This window comes from Mercenaria mercenaria, chromosome 5 (assembly GCF_021730395.1).
Source record: "Mercenaria mercenaria strain notata chromosome 5, MADL_Memer_1, whole genome shotgun sequence".
Taxonomy (NCBI): domain Eukaryota; kingdom Metazoa; phylum Mollusca; class Bivalvia; order Venerida; family Veneridae; genus Mercenaria; species Mercenaria mercenaria.
Window position 1 is genome coordinate 84,823,186 of NC_069365.1, and position 21,904 is coordinate 84,845,089.

Here is a 21,904-nt window from a genome sequence, read left to right on the forward strand (position 1 = left end):
TCAATGGGGATACTCATTTAACAAATATGTACGTAACGTTATTTTTACGACGGTTCTGTGCATTTTTAAAACATGACCGAAATAGAATATACAAGGGGAAATTAAAACGGAGAACTCACATTCTTCTTGGGAACCTTTTACTTAGTGTTCAAGTTTCCCAATGACATCCCAATGAAGGGCGTTTTCTTTAACTGTTATTTGTATTAGAAATTATGTCTTTAAAATTTGCTCTGTTAAAAAAAATTTATAAAAATTGTTCTTTTTCTTTTTTTAAGCTCGCTTTGTAGTTGTAATTTATTTGGGGAAAGACTAAATTTGGGTTTTCTTTGCCAGCACATGTGTCCAAAGTTCACTACATATAGCATTCTGTATTTTTGTCTCTTATCTGTTTCGGGGAACTTATGCGTTTGCGTAAAAATCCCGTTCACCAAAAAATTATTTCTGGCACCGCCCTCTAATAACTATTTAAATCTGAAAATCACAGGAAAAATGTTTTTTATTGTGAAAGTTTTCCGATTCTGAGTTTAAATGTTTTGCCCTCCATAATTTGACAAAATCCCCATTTTTTTACCCATTTCTTCTTTTTTGGAACGATATATCTTCATCAAATTTACCCTTTAAGTTTTTTTTCAGACGACAGCTGGGTTTACTTTTCTAAAACAAATTGTATAAAATAAAATGTTTGGTTTTTTTATCCCCCCTTTATGCATTTTTTTTTTTTTTTTCACATGCTGAGCAATAAAAATTAGCCACATACAAGAAATTTTATAATTAATACAAATTATCAAAAGGAAGGGAAAAAATTTTTATTACAATCACTACCCCCTTTTTTTAAAAATAGCCGGAATATGTATTAAATTCATCGGTTTACCATAGTCTTTTTTTGCATTTTGCATAATATTTCAATTAAGTACATAAAACCGCAAAAATACATTATTCAAAGTAAAGACCCTAAAATATTTCGGCAATTAATTCCCGTTTAAAAAATGCTCAAAAAAAAAAAATGCTCAAATTACAGACATTTAAAAAAAAAGGTTTTAAAATTTTTCGCGGTAACTTCCGAATTCAGCGTCGATGACGTCCATTTTTAACGCAACAATATTTTTTAGCGTTTCGCGATAAATTTTTTCCTTTCGAACATTTTAACCCTCGGGTCAGGACAGTTTGATGAATCGGTTTTTAGACGTTTTTGTTTGTCGTAAACTTTTTGTCATTTAAACATTAAGGTTTAAAATACCAAATCAGTGTACCGAGACCAAAAAACATTCCTGTTTATTTTTAATTATGAACAAGGGAAGGTACGTGAATGCAAAAAATTTTTGAGGGCCTTTCATTTCCTTTCATACACATATTCATCACCAAAAAAATATGTTCGAATTAGTTCAACCCCAAAAGTTAAAATGACCAGCCTATAAGGACTGGGATTGTCTTCCCGCAAATATGAAAAATTTGAATGGTTTTTAAAATTTTTACAATCTGGGAAATTTTTTGATCTGTTTCAGCTGTTAAAACAGGCGGGAAAAAATGACGCAAATTTGGAAAGGTATTGCAGCGATTGCTGAACTGTTATTGGGTTTTTGGTTTTCTTTGGGTTGTTGTTGCGGTAATTTCAAGAAATGGCAAAGCCATACATGGTAATTGCGAATACTCGATTGATGTCATACAATTCTGTGTTTATAATGACACCTTTTGAAAATTTAGAAAATTCGACCTAACTATATTTTTTTTTAAAAAAAAATATGATTAATCATTTCCGAAATTTAAAAGGGAAAAATGTTTTTTTAAACAAATCAGCAAGTACACATATAAACAATTTTATATAATGGGTGTTCAAACAAAGGAAATATGAATTTTTTTTAATTGTCAAAAAAAAAAAAAGCTAGCAGTATCCCTATAATTATTTTTTTTTTAAGGGTTACATTACAAAGCATATTTTGTACACTACTTTTAACATCTCGTTATATTTAGAAAACCAATCAATTTTTAAAAAGAAACCCGGGCTCCTACCCAAAAGTGTTAGCTGCAGATCCTCTTTGATCGTTCTGAAAACGTCGGGGTTTGATTTTGTTTTTTTTAAATTGTTGAAAACAAAAACCTGCCCTTCAAATCCAAATGTTTTAAAAAAAGCTCCTTAACAGATCGCAAACGACAAAATAGCACTCCTTATTTAAAAAGGGGGAAATTTTTAATTTTAAACTTTTCAGCTTGAACATACATGCAAATTATTACAAATGAAGAAATAATACTTTTTACAATGATAAAAGACCAATTAAATCACGAAAACACACACACTTTACCTTGGGAAAAATTTAAAGGGAAAAACACAACCGGGAGTTTGATCTATTAGTGGCTCCAAATCTTTCTCAAAAACCCCCCTTGTTCCGTATTCGGGTTGTCTTCAATAAATAATTTAATTAAAAGACCAAAAGTTCGTAGAAACAATAAAAACACCTCTGCCTTTTTAAAACAATATTTTTTACCATTGGACAGGATTTCAGTTACACCAAATTAAAGTTATGGTTTATTTTTTTGTATAACTTCTATGAGAAAATAAACATCGAAAACATAAAAGAAAAAAACAGCTCAATAACCCCCAACTGACACATTTTTATGTTTAAAAAAATATTCTGAATAGGCATTAACAAATTTACATTACAACAAGTATTGTTTTCACTACAAAGACGTCTTGTAATCCCCTTAATCAATATGTTTTCCTTTCTCTACCAATGAAAGTGTTCATACACATTACATCATTGTTCAACCTTACCCTTTCAAAACGAACCCGAATTTAAAGGGAAAAGTTTACGACGCCTAAAAGGAAAGCGGTAAAAACATCGTAAAACTCATATCCAAAGCTAATGTTCCCCCCTTTTCTATTAAATATGTTTTAATATACCCAAAAAGAAAAAAATTTTATTTGAAAAAATTATATCACAATAAATTGAGGAAAAAAAGATTATGCGCGTGAATGTTTTGTAACTTTTTTCCCTTTAAATTTATTTCCTCAAAAATACATTCTAGCTGGGGGAATCATGAAAAGCTACATGGCGAAGAAAAGAGAGAGCCTTTTCCTTGTTTTTTGAAAAAAAAATCAGCATGTTTGCCTATTTTTTATTTGTTTGAAAGTACAAAGCTTATTCTTGGTAAAAACGATTAGAAGGTTTTATACTAGGAAATTTTTAATTTCCCAAATTTTTATATAAATGTATTAATTACTAATATATTTTTCGTTGCAGGTATTAAAACCTAAATAATAATGGGCAGGAAGCAAATTAAATTTTACCAAAAAAGTTTTCGAAACATATTGACAATGTGTAAATAAACTATTTTCTAATGTTTTTCAAGTTTTCCATGTGGTAGCATAATTTTAATACATTTCCAGAGACAAAAAGTTGAAAAAATTTTCAGTCAGCTGCACTATTGGTTGTCCTTTCTTTTTAATTTTGTTATTTTTAAAATGTATCTACAAATTTTATTTGTTTCGATGCTAAAATATGTATAAAATGCAGGCATACGCTGTAAAGTTACACGCTGTCGAATCACAAACTAAAAAATCCACTTGCTCTTGGACCACTGGTTTCTGTTAATGAACTCCAACTTTTCATTATTCTAGAACGACTAATAAAAGCTTTTAACGCACATATACCGCGCACGATTGTCTAGTGGTTAAAGCATCTGTATTTGAAAAGAAATATCTAAGTCCGAGCTCTGTTTTCATCAGTTCTGTTGTGACCGGCTCGCGAGCCGCCATGTGATTAAATAATGGTTAACAAATTATCTTCCTGTCTGGATCTGGTATATAAAGACGAGATTTTCGAGGTGCACGGGAGAGAGAAGTCTCATAAGCCAAAATGACTTACCCTTTCCAAAAGGGATGACATTATAATGAACATATGTTTTTACATTTAGATTTTTATTGGGACTGAACAATGATACCGTAGTGATACATTTGTTCACGTATACTACAGTTGGATATTATTTTGATTTTGCTAATACTCAATAAATGATACACTACACCACAAATAATTAAGTAAATGAAATGCACAGATTGCGGATGTACACGAAATTAACATTAACTTTTTACAGCAATATTAATACGAATAGTCCAGCTACAATATTTCGAAATGCTGTAGCATTTATTTGTGCTGTTGCAGTTGGAGTTCTTTAATGCATAAAACGGTATTTGATAATACAGACTTTACTTTGCTCTTGTGTTTCACACCTCAGGATATAAAGAATTTAACAATTGTGTGCATATGTAATTTGGAATCACATAGATAAGTAATGAAAGTGAATTCTTTAAAGAGTTTCTCTGCTTGTGTACATTTAATGCTTTAATGTTTTATACTTCCTTCACCATTATATATATTTACATGTTTATGGCGTACATGATTTGAAGTGCAATTCTGCAATAATATATTTGTAGTTTAAGAATTAAACACTCCGAATTATGTAAAGTATGATACAATTAAGAGTATGACAGAATACAAAATAATGCTGACTTTCTAAAAATATCTTAAATGTATGTCCGGAAGAGCAATCAAAAATCGTTGTAGAACTGTTTGGGTAAGACTAGGTTCCCATTCTGGTAAGATGTGTACATTCAGATTAATTTACCAATGAACGTCTTAAAAGAGCCTTTTGTGAAGTATTTTACACTTTTCTATTAAGAATCAATACCTACACCTTTGTAGACTTACAAAGTCTGTTGAGATCAAATACTCTGTAATAAAGTTTATTCTTTCTTCATACTGACACGGATATTTTCTAAGAAAACCATTTTCTCTCTAGGCTCATCTCAGCAGTCTAGTTTAACTGTATATGAAAGATTTGTTTTAAATATGCACAGATATTAGACAGTATCCGTACACATAGTTAGGTCTAGTTAGAGTAATGGCAGACCCGTTCAGATGCAATATATGGACCAGATGTAATTAAAAGTGTAGGTGCATATTAAGTAGATATATACAATAAGGGAGAAAGAACAAATTATTTTAGTGTCTATCATGCATGCATGCATATATGTAATTAATAAGGGTTATCAATCGACTACTAAGTTTCTTTCTCTTACCGTTTATTATTCAGGTATGTAGATATAATATACAATCTAGTTTCTTCCTCTTCTCGCCATCTATTATTCAATGGGACAAAGAATCAACTACTCAATTTCTAGCCCCTTTCAAATGTATATCATTCAGGTGTGTAGATATATTATTATTATTATTTACCAGATTTTTATAGCGCTCTTTTCATCTATAAAATAAACGTTCAAAAGCGCTGTACAAACTACACATCACAGAATGATATGGACATACAATACAACACAAAAAATATATCAACAATAAAAGGTATTTAGCCTGAATCAGGTTTTACTCTACATTTTAATTGTACTAGATATTTCAAAGAACAATAAACAATAGGAAATAATTTCCATTGCAAAGCTTGTTTTTCAATGCAAAGTGAGTTTCAATAGACCTTGAAGAAAAAGTGTGTTTTCAATGATCGTTTGAAAGCATCCAAGCTGTTAGCGTCTCTTATGGTAGCCGGAAGAGCATTCCATAACTTTGGGTGCAGCTGATGAAAAACTACGATCACCGTACTCACAGTTTTGCTTTTGGAACAACTAGTTGTTTTGATTTGTTCTTGGATCTCAGATTTCTTGCTGGCTGATAGAGTTCCAGCAAGTCTTTAACATAGATCGGTGATTGGTCATGCAATGCTTTGTATGTGTGAACTAGAATCTTAAAGTCCACTCTATGAGTACTGGTATCCAATGCAGTTCTTTTAATATCGGCGTAATGTGATCATAACGCGATATTCTCGTTATAATTCGAGCTGCAGTGTTCTGAAGACTTTGAAGTCTATTCAGCAAGACCTTCGGGACACCATACAAGAGCGCATTGCAATAATCAAGGCGTGAAGTGACGAGTGAATTTACTATAGATTTTATAGCATCTGTATATAGATATTTCCTGATGTGGTCTATTTGACGTAACTGTCCGTACCCTGATCTACAAACTGAGTTAATATGTTTTTCCATGCTCATATACGTCAGTTTAATATTCTAAGTACACCGTGTATTATCTAAATGCAATTTCAAAGGTGAATTAAGGCTTGCTTCAGGTAAATGAAAATATTTTTGGTATCTCAGTTCTGTATGAAACAATCTGAGCAGGGGTCTCCGTGGCCGAGTGGTTGAGGTCGCTGACTTCGAATCGCTGGCTCCTCACCGATGTTGGTTCGTGCCTCATTCGGTACGTTGAATTTTGCATTTGAGGAAGACACCCAGCTGGCTTATGGGCAGTCGGTGGCTCTACCCAGGTGACTGCTCGTGATAAAATAATGCACAGAAGAACACCTCATCCAAGCTGGAAAGCCGCCATATGACCTATAATTGCAACGTTAAATCCTCAAAAAACGGAACAATCCTAGCAATGTTTGCACGCATCAGATTTAAATTAGCGAATGTAAAAATCGGTTAATTCGTGCTTAACTTTACGTATCAATGATTTTGATTTTGAGCATAAACATGAGAATGTGATATTGTGAAATATACTTAATATAGACTAGTAATTGTTCGATTTATTTAATTTCTTTAAGTTTGTAATTAGAAAAAAAGAGTATACAGAGTATAGGAGGGGAAGAGCCAACTAGTTAAACATTTCCAAATCACCCCAAAGTAGATTCCAAATTGCAGGAAAATATCAGTCATAGCCTATTACTTTTCAAGTATATCTAGAGTTCTATTCATACAAATAAATAAGTAGGCAAATAACAAACTACTAGTAGCATGTTTCTTTTTCTCAGGTATGTATAGATACTATTGGTAAAATAGAGAAAAGTGGAAACTTCACAGGTCGCTCAACACGATTAAAACGAAAATATTGCAGGCTCGGTTTGATTGAACCTGTTCATGGACGGTGCCCCTTGCCGGCAGGAGATAGAAAATGCTGGCTGTATCTCCATGCAGAGGGGTACGACTCCCCCGAAATGGAGCCTCCTGTTTGCCGTGGGTGGCGGCCCGTAAGCCGGAGAAGAGGGTCCTGGATGTTGAGGTGCCCCATGGCATCTCGGGGAGATGATGTGTACTTGTTTACATGTATACATTCTCTTTCCGGGATGTGGAAACCAATACACATCTTTGGCCTCTGATTCGGTGTAGACGTTTTTGGCGGTCGTATTGGCCCGATACGATCAATCGGCTAGTCATGCCAACCCCTAGGAAATCTCTTTAATTACGTTTGCATCTTCTGGTTCTTCACTTAAAATTACATCTATTGTGTTTTCATTTCTAGATTGTACAATTTTCTGAGCTTTTGCAAATTTATGTATACAAAATCTAATGTCTCTCTCTATTGGTCATATCTAACTACGCTCAGCAAATTTCATTGTACGTTCACACAGTTATAGAACCTTCACTGTATTATGTATTTCCATCTTATTTCCTAGAAGGCGGTGGCTTAGGGTCAATTGGTGGGTAGAGTAGCAATCCCTTCAATCGCCTTATTGTTTCAGCAATACAGCTGGTGATATAAAAAGATTGCAAATATCTGGCCGAGTATATCACTACAGTATCCCTAACATGTATAAGCTGGATATCCGCTTTGTTTACATGTTCCCTTGTTGGACTCCGCGGTGGGTGGGGGCTGCGAGTGATGAATCTGAAACATTTAAGCATGGAAAATACAAATAAAAATAAACGACCGCATTCGGACTCTGACGACAAGGAAGGTGAGAATTCTTCTCACCGACCATTTGGCTCAAACACTATTTACCCTAGATTTCTTCTGATTCAGTCCACCGACGAAACATTTAAAATGTCAAGTATCTCTCCATTTGTGATTGAGAAAACACTCGAGAGTGTCGCTGGTGTTCCAAAATCAGTTAAGAAACTGCGTACAGGGACCTGCTCGTGGAGGTTGACAAAGCAGCGCATGCACATAATTATTTGGGCATGACGTCATTTTTTAACCACCCATGCAAGTGTATCCCACACCGTTCTCTGAACTCCTCAAGGGGGATCATTCGTTGTCCTGATCTTGCAGGAGTATCGGAGACGGAAATTGTGAGAGAACTTGCTGCGCAACATGTCACTGCTGCTAGACGCATCAAAATAAAGAAACTAGGCAAAGAAATCCAAACGAACACTATCATCCTAACATTTGGCGTTCCATTTCTTCCTTCTGTTATCAACATTGGCTATCTTCGTACAAAGGTTTCAACTTACATTCCAAATCCTCTTCAATGTTATAATTGTTTCAAGTTTGGCCACAATGAAAAGAACTATAAAGCTGATCACATTTGCCCAAAGTGCTGCCAAGATGGCTATTCTCATGAACATGACACCTGCAGATATCCATTGCGTTGTGTGAATTGCGGCGAGCCCCATTCAGCCAAGTCTCGAGACTGCAAGACATGGAAGATCGGAAACGAAGTTCTCCATGTCAAATTCACACAGGGCATTGGATTTACTGAAGCTAGACAAATTGCCAATGCTAAATTCGTATCTCCATCACTGACATCGACATATTCTTCCATAACAAAATCTAACTCAAACAAATCTACTCAATGTATGGATGCGTCTACGCAAACTGATCCCGTGCCTATTCCAAATGCTCAAAACGAAAAGCCAAAAGTTGCAGCAAAACCTGTTCAGACACCAGTAGTTCAAAATGCAGCTGCTAAACCAAGGCTGCCACCAGCTGTACAAAATGTTCCGAACTACACAAATTCGCAGTCGTCAAAGCAAAACTCTAATCAACGTTGGGTGAGTCAAACACCCAAACAAAAAATTGACTTGAAAACTGATGGGTTTGGAAAGGGATCAAACGATCCCATTCAAACTCATAACCGGTTCCCTCTTGATATGAACCGGTTGACGGGGGATGATGATGACGATCCGCCATTATCTGCTCCGTCCAGTGTAATTAGCACAAAGGAGGGGAAGATCAAAAGGTTCCCACCTCCTGAATCAATGCAACACTAATACTTTTAAATTTCCAGTCGTTTAATTTTTGTTTACCACTGTAAATGGAAAGTAAAATTATCCAGTGGAATTGCCGTGGACTTAAAGCAAATTATAATTAAATTCTCCTTCTCTTATCAAAATATAATCCTTCACTTATGTGCCTTAGTGAAACATTTTTAAAGGAAACGGACAAAATAGCTTTCAAAAATTATTCAGTGTATAACTTCATAAATACTAACACTGATAGAGCTTCTGGTGGTACATCTATTATTATTAATAATGCATGTCCGCACAGACAAATTGTTCTAAATACAAGTATTCAATCAGTTGCAATAAACGTAACATTACATCGACCAATTACTATCTGTTCGATTTACATACCTCCCAAATTTAAACTAAATCTTGAAGATCTTGATGATCTTATAAAACAATTACCACAACCATTTTGCTTATGGGAGATTTTAATGGTCATTGTGAATTCTGGGGCTGTTCTGACAGCAACACTAGAGGTCAAATTATTGAAACTTTTATTGAAAGAAATGCCCTCTGTTTATTAAATGATAAATCCAAAACTTACCTTCATCCTGCAACAGGTAACTTTTCTTCGCTTGATTTGACAATTTGTCAACCGAACATCTTTCTGGATTTTGAATGGAAAGTACTGGATGACTTGCATGGTAGTGACCATTTTCCAATTAATATTTCAAATACTTCTAATCTGCCATCAGACCACCCTTCTTATTTCAAATTTAATAAAGCTGACTCGAAGCAATTTGAAACGCTATGTAAAAATGGTTTGACTTTGGAGAATTTTACTAATTTTTATGAGCCTATTGATCGGTTTTCAGTTCTTCTGTCCGATATTGCTGACAAGTCCATTCCTAAAACTTCAAGAAATGGTAAACATAAAAAAAGCCTTGGTATAATGATGATTGTAAGACTGCTGTTCGAAAACGTAGAGCGGCCATTAAAAAGTTCAATATACGGCCGACGAAAGAAAACCTACTATCAGTTAAGATTCTGAGAGCAAAAGCTCGCAGAACTATAAAACAAGCAAAGAAAAAATCATGGCATTCATACGTTTCAAAACTTAATTCTAGGTCATCGGTTAAAAAAGTCTGGGAAATGATTCGCAAAATAAGTGGAAAAGGAAAATCTTCAAATGTTTCCCATCTTACAAAGTCAGACCAGTCTATTGCATCTACCAAGGAGGCCATTGCCAATACACTTGGTAAAACTTTTTCAAAAAACTCTTCATCAAACAATTATGATAAAAAGTTTCAAAACATAAAATCGACTAAAGAAAGTAAACCTTTAAATTTTGATTCAAGTAATGATGAAGATTATAATAAACCTTTTTCACTCACAGAATTGCTTGACGCTTTAGATAAATGTCACGATACCGCAGCTGGTCCGGACCAAATTAATTATCAACTTTTAAAACATTTACCACAAGAATCATTAGACCTCCTACTTGAAATTTATAATATTACATGGAAAACTGGCATTTTTCCAGATTCCTGGAGAGATGCTATAGTTATTTCAATACCAAAACCGGGAAGATAGCACTAACCCCAGTAATTATAGACCGATTGCACTACCAGTTGTTTATGTAAAACGCTAGACGTATGATCAATTCTAGACTAGTTTGGTATCTTGAATCTCAAGGCCTAATTACAAAGTTTCAAAGCGGTTTTCGCAAGCAGCGCAGCACAATCTTGTTCGACTGGAAAATTATTCGTGATGCATTTGTTAAAAAGAGACATTTAGTGTCTGTCTTTTCGATTTAGAAAAGCCTATGACACTACATGGAAATATGGTATTATGAATGATCTTAACGACTTAGGTTTAAAAGGTCGTCTTCCAACATTTATATCGCAATTTTTATCAGGTCGCAATTTTAAAGTACGTGTTGGTTCTACCCTTTCTGACTCTTTTGAGCAAGAACAGGGAGTTCCACAAAGTTCTATTTTATCTGTCACACTTTTTAGCATCAAAATTAATAATCTTGTGAAATGTTTGTCAGCAGGGATAGATTGTTCATTATATGTTGATGACTTTCTAATATGTTATCGTTCAAAAAATCTGCGTACGATTGAACGCCAATTACAGCAGTGTTTGAACAAAGTTCAAACTTGGGCCATGGAAAATGGTTTTAAATTTTCCCAATCAAAAACTCAGTTTGTCCACTTTTTTCAATTACGGAAACAACATTGTGACCCTGAGCTTTTTCAAAATGGTACAAAAATACGAAGCAAAATTTCTTGGTGTTATTTTTGATAAAAAGCTTTCTTTTATACCACACATAAAATACCTGAAAGCCAAATGTTTGAAATCGTTGAATCTTTTAAAGGTAATTTCAAATACTGATTGGGGAGCAGATCGCAAGGTTTTGTTAAGACTTTATAGAGCTTTGATTAGGTCCAAGCTAGATTACGGTTGTGTTGTAATGGTTCGTCCAGAAAATCGTATTTACAAATGTTGGATACTATCCATAATCAAGGTCTTCGTATTGCTCTTGGCGCATTTAGAACATCGCCTGTTGAAAGCTTGTATGTTGAAGCAAACGAACCGTCCCTTTACACGATTGTGAAAAACTGTCATTACAATATGCTCTGAGGGTAGCTGCCAACAAATCCAATCCTGCTCATAAAATCATATTTAAACCCAAGTACCAGGATTCGTATGACAGAAAACCAAAACAAATAAAACCTTTTGGATTTCACATCAGCAATTCTATGAAGGAAACTGATTTTGAATTTGATGATATCAAAGAAAACTTAGTTCTGAATACACCACCATGGACTCTTAGTTCTCCAACACAAAGCATTTTGTCAGTGGTAAGGACGACTTAAAATGACTGTTAGAAAGTTAAAGACAGTGGTAGTAAAGTTTGCCATAGAAACGATAAATAAATAATATCAATAATTTGAAATTGGTAATCTAATAATTCACGCTCTGTGATATTTTAAAGTATCAGGAAAATAGATTCAGACAAAAAGATTTAAGAGCAGTGCCTCGTGTAATTTTTTCACTGGAACGGTAAAATAAAGTTCAGAACAATCCACTCAAAAATATCAAACTTTCCATACACACTTGACATGGAACGTTAGTTCGTTCAAAAGCCGGCGTCAAAGTTTTGTCTTACTGCTCATATGACAGACATACACAGGCTTGTTGAAACAAATTGGCCCGTTAGTCAAAATAATGCTTCCTGATTTATGGTCAGTAATATGGTCAAAACTAGGCAGCTATGCTGTAAAGACATCCCTATGCTAACCATGTTTAAAAAAATTGAAATGAATATATATGCATGTATGTCCAAATGAGATTGACAAAATATTTACCTAGCAATATTATCATAATAAAACAGTCAGAGAAATACTGATAAATGTGCACTTGTTTGTTATTGCAGTAACTGCACATTTCACTTTTACAGTGAATGTGTAAGTATTATTAGTACTTACATATACTTTATACATTTACACTATTATAATCGTATTATTTTATTATTAGTATTTTTATTATTGAACCAGATTTATATAGTATATTTTTCCTGATAAACACGTTCAAAGGCGCTTTACATATAGTAAACGCAGCCATACAGGGCGCGAAATTCATCATCTACTAGTACAGACACAGAGCGATCTGATCAGAGGGACAGAGGGAGACAAAGCCCCCAGAACAATCAGGGAGTAATTCTTTTTAGATACAGGCCTGTCCGGCTAACATAGCCCAGCTCTTTGCGAATAGAGAGTCTGGTTTTTTAACGTGTCCGGTGTATTGCATCGATACACGCGAAGCCGTCTTTCCTGGGAAGAACCAGTACAGGTCTCTTGGTTAGGTGGGCGACACTCAAGAGCATTTCAGAATCTTCCAGTGCCTGGACCGGGATTCGAACCCCGGACCTCTGGATTGACAGTCAAGCGTGTTACCACTAGACCACCGGCCCACCTAACTACAGACTACATGATATATAATTATAAGGTATACTATGTCTTGGAATTATATACGAAAGAGCATTAGTGTTATATGTCATATTCACTAACTCGAAATTTCCAGTGAGTAGGTCAACGGGTTATGAGCCTATACAAGTAGACATTTCGGCGTAGTATCTTGTCTTTTTATCTGTAAGATTGGAACGTCTGTCTACCAAGTACAAAACAGAATAACTGCCAGATCAGGTGTATGTTATTTATCAACTGGAAATTTATAGATACTGACTTAAAATGTTGACTTATGGAACCGGTGGTAGGGGCTCGAACTAGGTCGAGGGCCTCGTGGCCGAGGGGTTAAGGTCGCTGACTTCAAATCATTTGCCCCTCATCGATATGGGTTCGAGTGGGGCGTTAAATCATTCATGTGCTGGCTTACGGAAGGTCGGTGATTCTACCCAGGTGCCCTCTTGTGATAAATTAATGCACGGAGGGGCAACTGGTGTCTTCCTTTACCTTCAAAGCTGGAAAGTCGCCATATGACATAATTGTGTCGGTGCGACGTTAAATCCAACAACAAAAATAATAAAACGAACTAGGTCTTAAACCTTTGTTACGGTCGCTTATAGCTTATAAGTTAAAAACAAATCTTTGACAACTGCGTCAGGAAGTTGACTCTTTGGGTCAGTTGTTAGAGCACTGGACTTCCACCCGTGCGACTCGGGTTCGAGTCCCGCCTTAGGCACTTTTCACCTCAAAACACCCTCTTCAGTTTCTGTTACGCTCTTAAGTCGTACGATTGGGGATCGTCCATAAAACGGCACTTTCTATGCAGAAATGGCTTGCACGTCATCACAAATGATGGTTCCTTTGAAGAGGGATATTGTTACGGTCGCCTTCGCAGTGCTTGTAAGTTTAAAACCAATCTCTGAGCCGACTATTTGGCTCAGTGATTAGAGCATTGGACTGCCACCCTTTGCGACCCGGGTTCAAATCCCGCCTCAGGCACTTTGGATTTTTCATTTTCAAATTCTACCCTCTTCACCATTTCACTTTCTGTTACGCTCTTCAGTCGTAAGACATTCAAAATATAAATGTATGGTCGAAATATTCGAATACTACCCGGTCATCCGGTCAAGGTACACGATCTTGGTCGCACTCTTTACTATATGTTCATATAGAGTTTGTCTATATTCCTTTGCCAAATTAGCTCAAATTGAGTCGAAATCTTTAAGAGTTAACCATGGTTAAACCAGGGAATTTCGACTTAGTGCATGTTTACATTAAGGCATAACCTAATAAGTCGAAATTTCGTTTATTTTGAAAATTCGACTGAGTGATTTGAAATCTCAAAATAAATAAAAATAAAATATATAACATACACCCCGTAGTAATGCTCTGCCCTATTTATAGATATCTCTGTAATTTGTTTTCATGCGTGAATCTTTATATTCATTTCATGCAGATGAAATTTAATTGACGTAAATTGAGGAGTCCACAGTTATAATACAAAGAATTGGAAACAAAAGCAAATGTAAATCATCCATTTTACTATTGTGTCGTTATTTTTGATGTTTGTGAATGTGTATTTGTGATTTGTATGAATGCGGAAGAAAACTGAATAACTAATTTTGTAATTTTGTACAACTAATGTTTAAAGTTTTCAGTAAGGTATAGCCCATCGGAAAGTAGGAATGGCGACGTGTTTCAAAATTAAAAACGGATTTATTTTTGCCTTATTGTTTTTTTGCTTTAAAGGTTCAGGTAAATATTTTCTTTCTTCTACTGCTTAAGACATACCAAATGAATTTTATGACAGTCATACTGAAAAGAAGAACATTGATCCATTTGAAAACCGTATACATTGGCAATTCTATAGGGTACATTTAAAGCCGTGTTAAGGCCTGGCTGAAGAAATGTTATGAAGACGCATCCTGAAATTTCAGTATGAAAAGAGATCATTTACTTACGTAAATCTTCATTATTTCATTAAATTATTTAGCACTTGTTTGTTTCTTGTTAAGATGTACACGTCATTAGATACTCAGAGGATATTTATTTGTTTCAATGTAAGATCGAAATATATTTCACCGAGTGAACACTATAATTAAATATTTTCATGAGTGGCGCAGCCACGAATGAAAAATTAATTTAATGTAAATTACAGTGTTCACGAGTGGAATATATTGCGATCTTACATTGAAACAAACAAATTTTCTTTTTAGTATGTATTTTTATGGTTTCAAACAAATCTTATCCATTCATCCGTGCAGCGCCACGTGCATCGCATCATGACATCATAATTTCATGACGTCACTATATCTATAGTGTATAACTGTAAAATAGTTCTATGACGTTTCCAGACATCCTTTAGATTCAATAATGATGGAACGTGTATCTTTATGAGCCTGTAAATATCTATGTACATCTATATCTTTACAGAAGTATATTTTGCATGGAATTTTATATTATTCATAATTCATATTCTTTCGCATTAATTTTAGTGTAGTTCCGTACCAGTGAAAAATAAAAATGATATTTTCACTGTTTGAAACAGTGAAAATATCAATTTTATTTCACTGATAAATTTCAGAATTTCATTGAAAAGCATAAAATAAAAGCTTTTATACATATTGCTTAAGACAGAAGCATATTACCAGCTTTTAATTTTAATTTCTAAGGAAATCTGATCTTGATTTCATATTGAATTACATTTCTTTTTCATACAAAGATGAAGTTAAAATGAATTAGCCAACCCGCGATATATCATGTATCTTTTTGTCTCGTATAAAACAGAACCAGACTGGACTGTTGGAGTTTGTATCTTTTTTCGGGATAGTTATGTTTGCGGCATATTTGTATAATTCAATATGTTCGCTCGATACGCTCGCTCGCAAATATACCCTCAAGTCTGCAAATACTAAGTAAACTTATCATTTTGACAGTGGAACAAATGGATATTTGGGAAATTTGGAAAGATAGGAGCGAGCGGGGCGGTTAAATTCGGGTGACATTTTTACTGTAAGAGATACATTATTTTATTATATAGTCTATATTTTCAGATACTTACTTTTCTCAAAACTGTGCTCTGAGAGGTTTATCGTCTGTCTAGTTTTGTTAAAATAATGCTGATGTGGCACGTTTCATGATTTGTTTTTTTTATTTTAAAATTGTTTAAAAATGTCAAGCTAATTTGTTTTTGAGTAAGGTCGTAAAAAGAGAAAAATGTAAGATAGTAATATATACATCATCGTCTTGGTTAACATATCTATACTTGGGTATTAAATAAGTAGTTCTGTTTAAAGTGCTCTACAAGATTAAAATGCCCGTATATTTCATACTCAAATGTAAACTACTAAACCGCGGCTCATTCCTAAATGAATGCTAAATGGACAAAAAGTATTTTTTTATACCACGTTGTACTATTCAATTTAGCATTCGTATAAAGGTAAAGTATGTACTTGTTTTGCCTGGTTTCATAAGAACATAAGTATGAAGAGCGTTTTATTGAGATAACAGAAGTCTTAGTGCATGGATGAATTGAATTTTTTTATTTGCGAAAAACTGAACGAAAAATGACAATTTCAAAAACAAAAGATCATTTATTTAAAATTTTCATACGTTGAGCTTTCGCAGGTTTGTGCCTCTGACAGAAGAAGGTGTGAAAAGCCAGTATCTCATATTCAGATTTCTATTTGACATAACCTCCAATGATCCTTTATATAGAGTTTGTCTCTTCTAAAAAGCGCAAAATCGAAAGACTTATAAACGTAGATACTATAACTTATAATCTGTCTCTCTTTAAATTGCTGCCATGTTTCTGAGCTTAAATAAAGAGGTACGAATGAATAATTATTTTGGTAGCGTCTATACCCAAATATTGCAGCCCTGTTCATAATGTTAACATCAAGACCCTTAGCTACTACGCTTTAATGTATATCAATATTATTTCAGACACACAGTGTAGTTCTAGCCACCATTTTGGACCAAACTGTGACATCGAGTGTCATTGCATGAATAAAGAACAGTGTGACAGCAGCACAGGAAACTGTCCCTCGGGTTGTGACTTTGACTGGGTAGGACCTGGATGTCAAAGTAGTGAGTATTTAATACATGTGTATTTATCTTAAAGCGTAAACATATACGCATGTAACAAACTATATGAAGGGGTAACAATCTATCTGATTAAAATCATCTCCTGTTATCGTTACGTATTGGATCTGAGGATAAGCTATAGAAAGTCACGTTCAGGCGACTTTTCCGCTAGCAATTCAGAGCCTTGTTTTCAACATTTTGAAAGTGAAAATAGAAGTAAAAAAATCTATAATATTTAACCTAGGTTTCCAGTTTTTTTTATATATGATTACCACGGGTTTATATATCTTATGGCTGCGCCGTCGTGTTTTTTCTTTGCGAAGAAATAAAATAATAATAAAGCTTACGGAAACACATGAGAAATAGTTGATTTCCCTATTTTATCCATTCAAAATTGAAAAGCGTCTGTAACGGGGTACCGGAGGTATTGTGCCTTAACTTTACACTTTGTGTTTAACCATCGGTAAGTACGTGTTCTTCTGTGGTGTATTGGTCAAGAACGCGGGACATTTTCATAGCCGCGGACTTTGGTTTGATTCCCGGTCTTGATTTTTATTCATTTCGCATCTTTTAAGATCGATAAAAAACAAAAGCTCGTGATTTTTATGTTCATAATACGTCGAAACTTCAATATTCTAAAGATGATTTTACCAACATCCAGAGTCCAGTCCTTTTAAACCAAACGCCTGTTGAGACAAGTCGTCTGTCTGGTTCAAATAAAAATAGATTGGTGAAAATAAAAATAGCAATATTGGAAATCCAATTATACAGATGGGTCGCCTTAGGAAGAATAACAATTGTGTTCGAATATGGTATACAGTTTGTACACAGACTTCAAATTTAGTTTTTCCATTCAAAGAATTTGCCCTTGACTTCCAGTCGAGAAATCCTAGAGGTAGACTCAGCTGGGTAGTCCCCCTTGGTATGATCTGTAGTAAGTAAAAAATGCCACCCCCAAGTGCTTTATTCGATAAATATTTGCGTCCAGCCAGCATATTTTCCATCTTTGGAAAAAGGAAATAGTTACAAGGACTTAGATCTGGTGAATAGGCGCGATAATTGATTTGTACCACTTTTTCTAACTCTTAAAAACATTGGAAAGATGGCAATTTTATTAGTCGCAGCATTGTCATGGATCAAATAGGGACGACGAAGACCAGTCCTTGGACGCATTTCATATATATTTTCATTTAACAACAACAACTTTCAGTTCTTTGTCTCCAGTGACAATATTTGAGAACCTTTTCAGCGTTTCTTTAGCACATTTGACTTTTTGCTCCTCGGTTAACATGTTAGGCACCAATCTTTCCTAAACCCAAGTGTTTGGTGAGAACCTCATGTGTTCTCCCGTTGAAATGTCAAGAGAAGACGCTTTCTCAAACACCGTAAATCTTGTGTCTTCATCCAACAGACGTCCTACAGCAGCATCACTGCTGCTCTTGGCCTGCAAGGATGAGCCCTGTTTTTACGAACTGACTGACTATCTTTAAATTTACGTACCTACCTGTAAACCGTTTTCTCTGATACATGAGACTTTCTGTAGGAGTACTATTTACCTTGGAACAATACAATGGCAAAAATTGCATCTTGCTATCTTGTGTGTTTATATCAATAGCCGACAAGTTGACTATAGTAATTTCGACAATAAAGATACAGGTTGCATTTCGGCTTTTCAACGATTTAAACAATAATCATTTTCAGAAATGCGTTATATACTTATATATAAAAATGTCACAGGATTGAGGAGTAAGCTATAAGTTTGCATTTAAACATCTTTCCTTGTCCTTCCCACTTTATAATATCCATTTGGTTACCTCGTGCTTTTTTTCGTTAATTATATGAAATTTGTCTCGCTTTCAAGCGGTATGCTATATTCGATGTATTAACTGGTGGTTTTGTGAATTGGTAAAACATCCGAATAGAGCAACAATTGCAAATCTTAACAAGTGTAAATTTTACTATTGTATACATGACCAGCTTACAGATCCTCGTAAGATTCAATCAAGGTCGTAAGAATATTTGTTTTTGTTTAAGTTTATTTAAGTGTTTTGTCCGCCCTTTTGTTTTATAAGTGACAGCCAGCTATAGTAAGATGTCTTAGCGTAGTAAACACTTAATGGTATCATAGGCTTGCGGATTATTCAAAATAAAGGAGCTCATAAGAATAGGTAAGCGCATACAAGTCGTTTCGGGTTTCGGGATATTACATTGCAACATCGAAAAGTAGTGAATGATACTGGGGCTAGAATTGCATTTTATATCTAAAATATAGCTGCACACACAATCGAGGCTATTCTGTAAATCCTCTGGCGCTTTACCTACTATCGCCGTATCATCAACAAAAAGCAACAAAATCAATAAATTTCATCTATCAGTAAACCTGAATTAAAAAATCTGAAAATGCAAAACATTACGTTTTTCATAATTGATTTATACTTGACCCGAATACATAAACAAAATGTTTAGCCATATATTTAATAACTTTGATAAATATATAAACAAACATTTCCTCTGCAGTGTAAACAAGGCTTTTATTATAATTTACTTTTGTGATATAGTTTTAGACCTAATATGATCTATCTAGTTTCAATCTTTACCTTGATTTAATGAAGACATATATTCTAACCTGGTTTCATATACATCGAGTAACACAGTGACCAAGTGTATGACGTTAGATAAATACGTTCTAGTTTTCATAAGCTCAAATATTTTTATCAAGTTCCAACGATTATGTTATTTTTTGACCTCATGTGTATTTTAACTGTTACATTTAAACTATTGACGATGCAAGAGGCACGAAAGACTACTGACGACGACGGACTGAAGGCACAGTAGCTAGCTATCCTTGAGCACTTTGTCACAATCTGCGATAAACATAAACCTAGCGGATACATATAAGAAAACTAATTCAAACAGGTTATTTCTTAATTTAAGAACCAGTTATTCGTTACAGATGGATGTTCATTTGTTTTTCAGGCAATATAGTACCTGCAGGACAGACGGATGAACGTGAAATGGTGACACGCCAAGAAAGTAACATACCTCAGTTACGAATTGCTTCGCTAGCTGTCGATAGGGATTTATCCACATGTAGTCAAACAAACTATGCAAACATGTCAAAGGACATCCCTTGGTGGAAACTCTGGCTTAAAGATAATTTTAAGTACAAAATAAGGAAGATCTCTATTGTTACAAACAACGAATCCTTAGGTAGGTGAAGTAATAGCGCTTTGACATATTTTACAATTCAATGTTATTTCATAACCCGTCCGCTTAGCACTGGTCTACGAAACGCAGGGTTGCGAGTTCGATCCTCGGGCGTGCTGTATTTCTCCGTGACGATTTGATAAAAGACATTGTGTCTGAAATCATTCGTCCTCCACCTCTGATTCATGTGGGGAATTTGGCAGCTACTTGCGGAGAACAGGTTTGTACTGGTACAGCACACTGGTAAGGTTCACTGCCCGCCGTTACATAACTAAAGTTTCCATGGAAAACGGCGTTAGACCCACAACAAGCAAACTTTAAGTCATTTCACTCTTAATTTGGTCTAAAATATATTAAAAACATTCACATTTAGCGACTTATTCTCTTTATTGGTAATGATACAGTCTCAAAAATGACAATAGTCCATTGTACGCTTATTCGTTCTACCTAATATGTAGGCAGTGGAGCTATATACAAACCTCAAGTAGGCACAACCTATTTTGGATATATATGTACAGTAGCTTACTAAATTAAAGTACACAGTCAGAAAGAAATATTAAAATGTCATTTTCTGAAAACGAATTATTTGAGCTGAAAAAAAAATACCATTGGTAAATAATTTGAGAATAAAATGGAGACAACTTCGCTAATCGCAGGATTATCTTCCATTAACATTATTATACCTGTACGAAAACATGAACTGTTTTACAGTTGTAAAACTTCTGTAAATGACCTGTATTTTGAAATTACAGCCGTAAAAGACCTGTAAGTTGAAAATGACCATAAATACAGTTGAAGTTTACAGGTGTAAAACATGCAGGTCTCAAAAATACAGCTTAAAAAATACAGTTGACAGTTACAGCTATAAATTTGTCATATCTCGAAATTATGACTGTAACTTCTTTGGAGGGAAACATGAGTATTGTCAGCCATCTTTAATGCATTTTGGCGGGATATAAATGAAGTTCACAGAGAAACCATGTCTTCTAGATTGGAATTTCAACCATTTTGTAGTAAGTGCAACTGTATAATTATCTAATAAAGTTGTAAAAGGGCATGTATAAGTACATGCATTAACTATTTACACTATATTTGAAACAGATAAGTTTAAAAGAAATAATTACAAAATTGTCTTGACAAAAAAAACAAGATCTGATGCATGGTTTCTACTTTAGTAGTTATATAAATACCGATGCGAGCGTTCGATCCCACTTGACCTATAACCCTCGGTCCAAAACTAACCAACGCCTGCCAATTTAAAAATAAGAAAAAAAAAAAACAGGTTTTTCAAGTACTTTAAGTAAATTTGATTAAACACTTCTGCCAAATTTTTGCCAAAATCCTGCCACGCAAGGCCCAGCAACAGTGGCAGTTGCTGCCACTTGGCACACTTTTAGTAAAACTTTGGCAGATGCTTTAACTTGACAAAACCCTTACCAATTAACAAAAAATGAGAACAAAATCTAAAAAATATTAAAAATAATTAACTATAAATATTTCGATTTCCTTATTTATGTACTAACTATCTATACCGCAGATTAAACAGACGATTTCTTATCACATTCCTTTTATCAGCTGTTATTGTTGATATGAAAAACTTGAAAACTGACACCGGTGTCGATTAAATAGATTTTTGCTTTAGACTTGGTAATTGAGAATTACAACTGTAATTCATGAACCATTAAACGTATAGATTATC

The 21,904-nt window shown here is 34.5% G+C and overlaps 1 protein-coding gene across 4 annotated transcripts in view; it reads left to right on the top strand.

Annotated features, from left to right (window-relative positions):
• LOC123558589 (multiple epidermal growth factor-like domains protein 10) overlaps positions 1-21,904 on the top strand; it is a 147,413-nt gene that overhangs the window by 24,488 nt on the left and 101,021 nt on the right. For 3 of the 4 annotated variants that reach the window (XM_053544159.1, XM_053544162.1, XM_053544160.1), the window contains exons 1-3: positions 14,540-14,667; positions 16,858-17,001; positions 19,975-20,208. The exons of the other annotated variant lie outside the window; for it this stretch is intronic. In XM_053544159.1, the coding sequence (XP_053400134.1) occupies positions 14,598-14,667; positions 16,858-17,001; positions 19,975-20,208 (448 nt within the window). In that variant the 5' untranslated portion in view covers positions 14,540-14,597. Of the gene's footprint in view, positions 1-14,539; positions 14,668-16,857; positions 17,002-19,974; positions 20,209-21,904 lie in introns of those variants that run through there. 4 annotated transcript variants of the gene reach the window in all.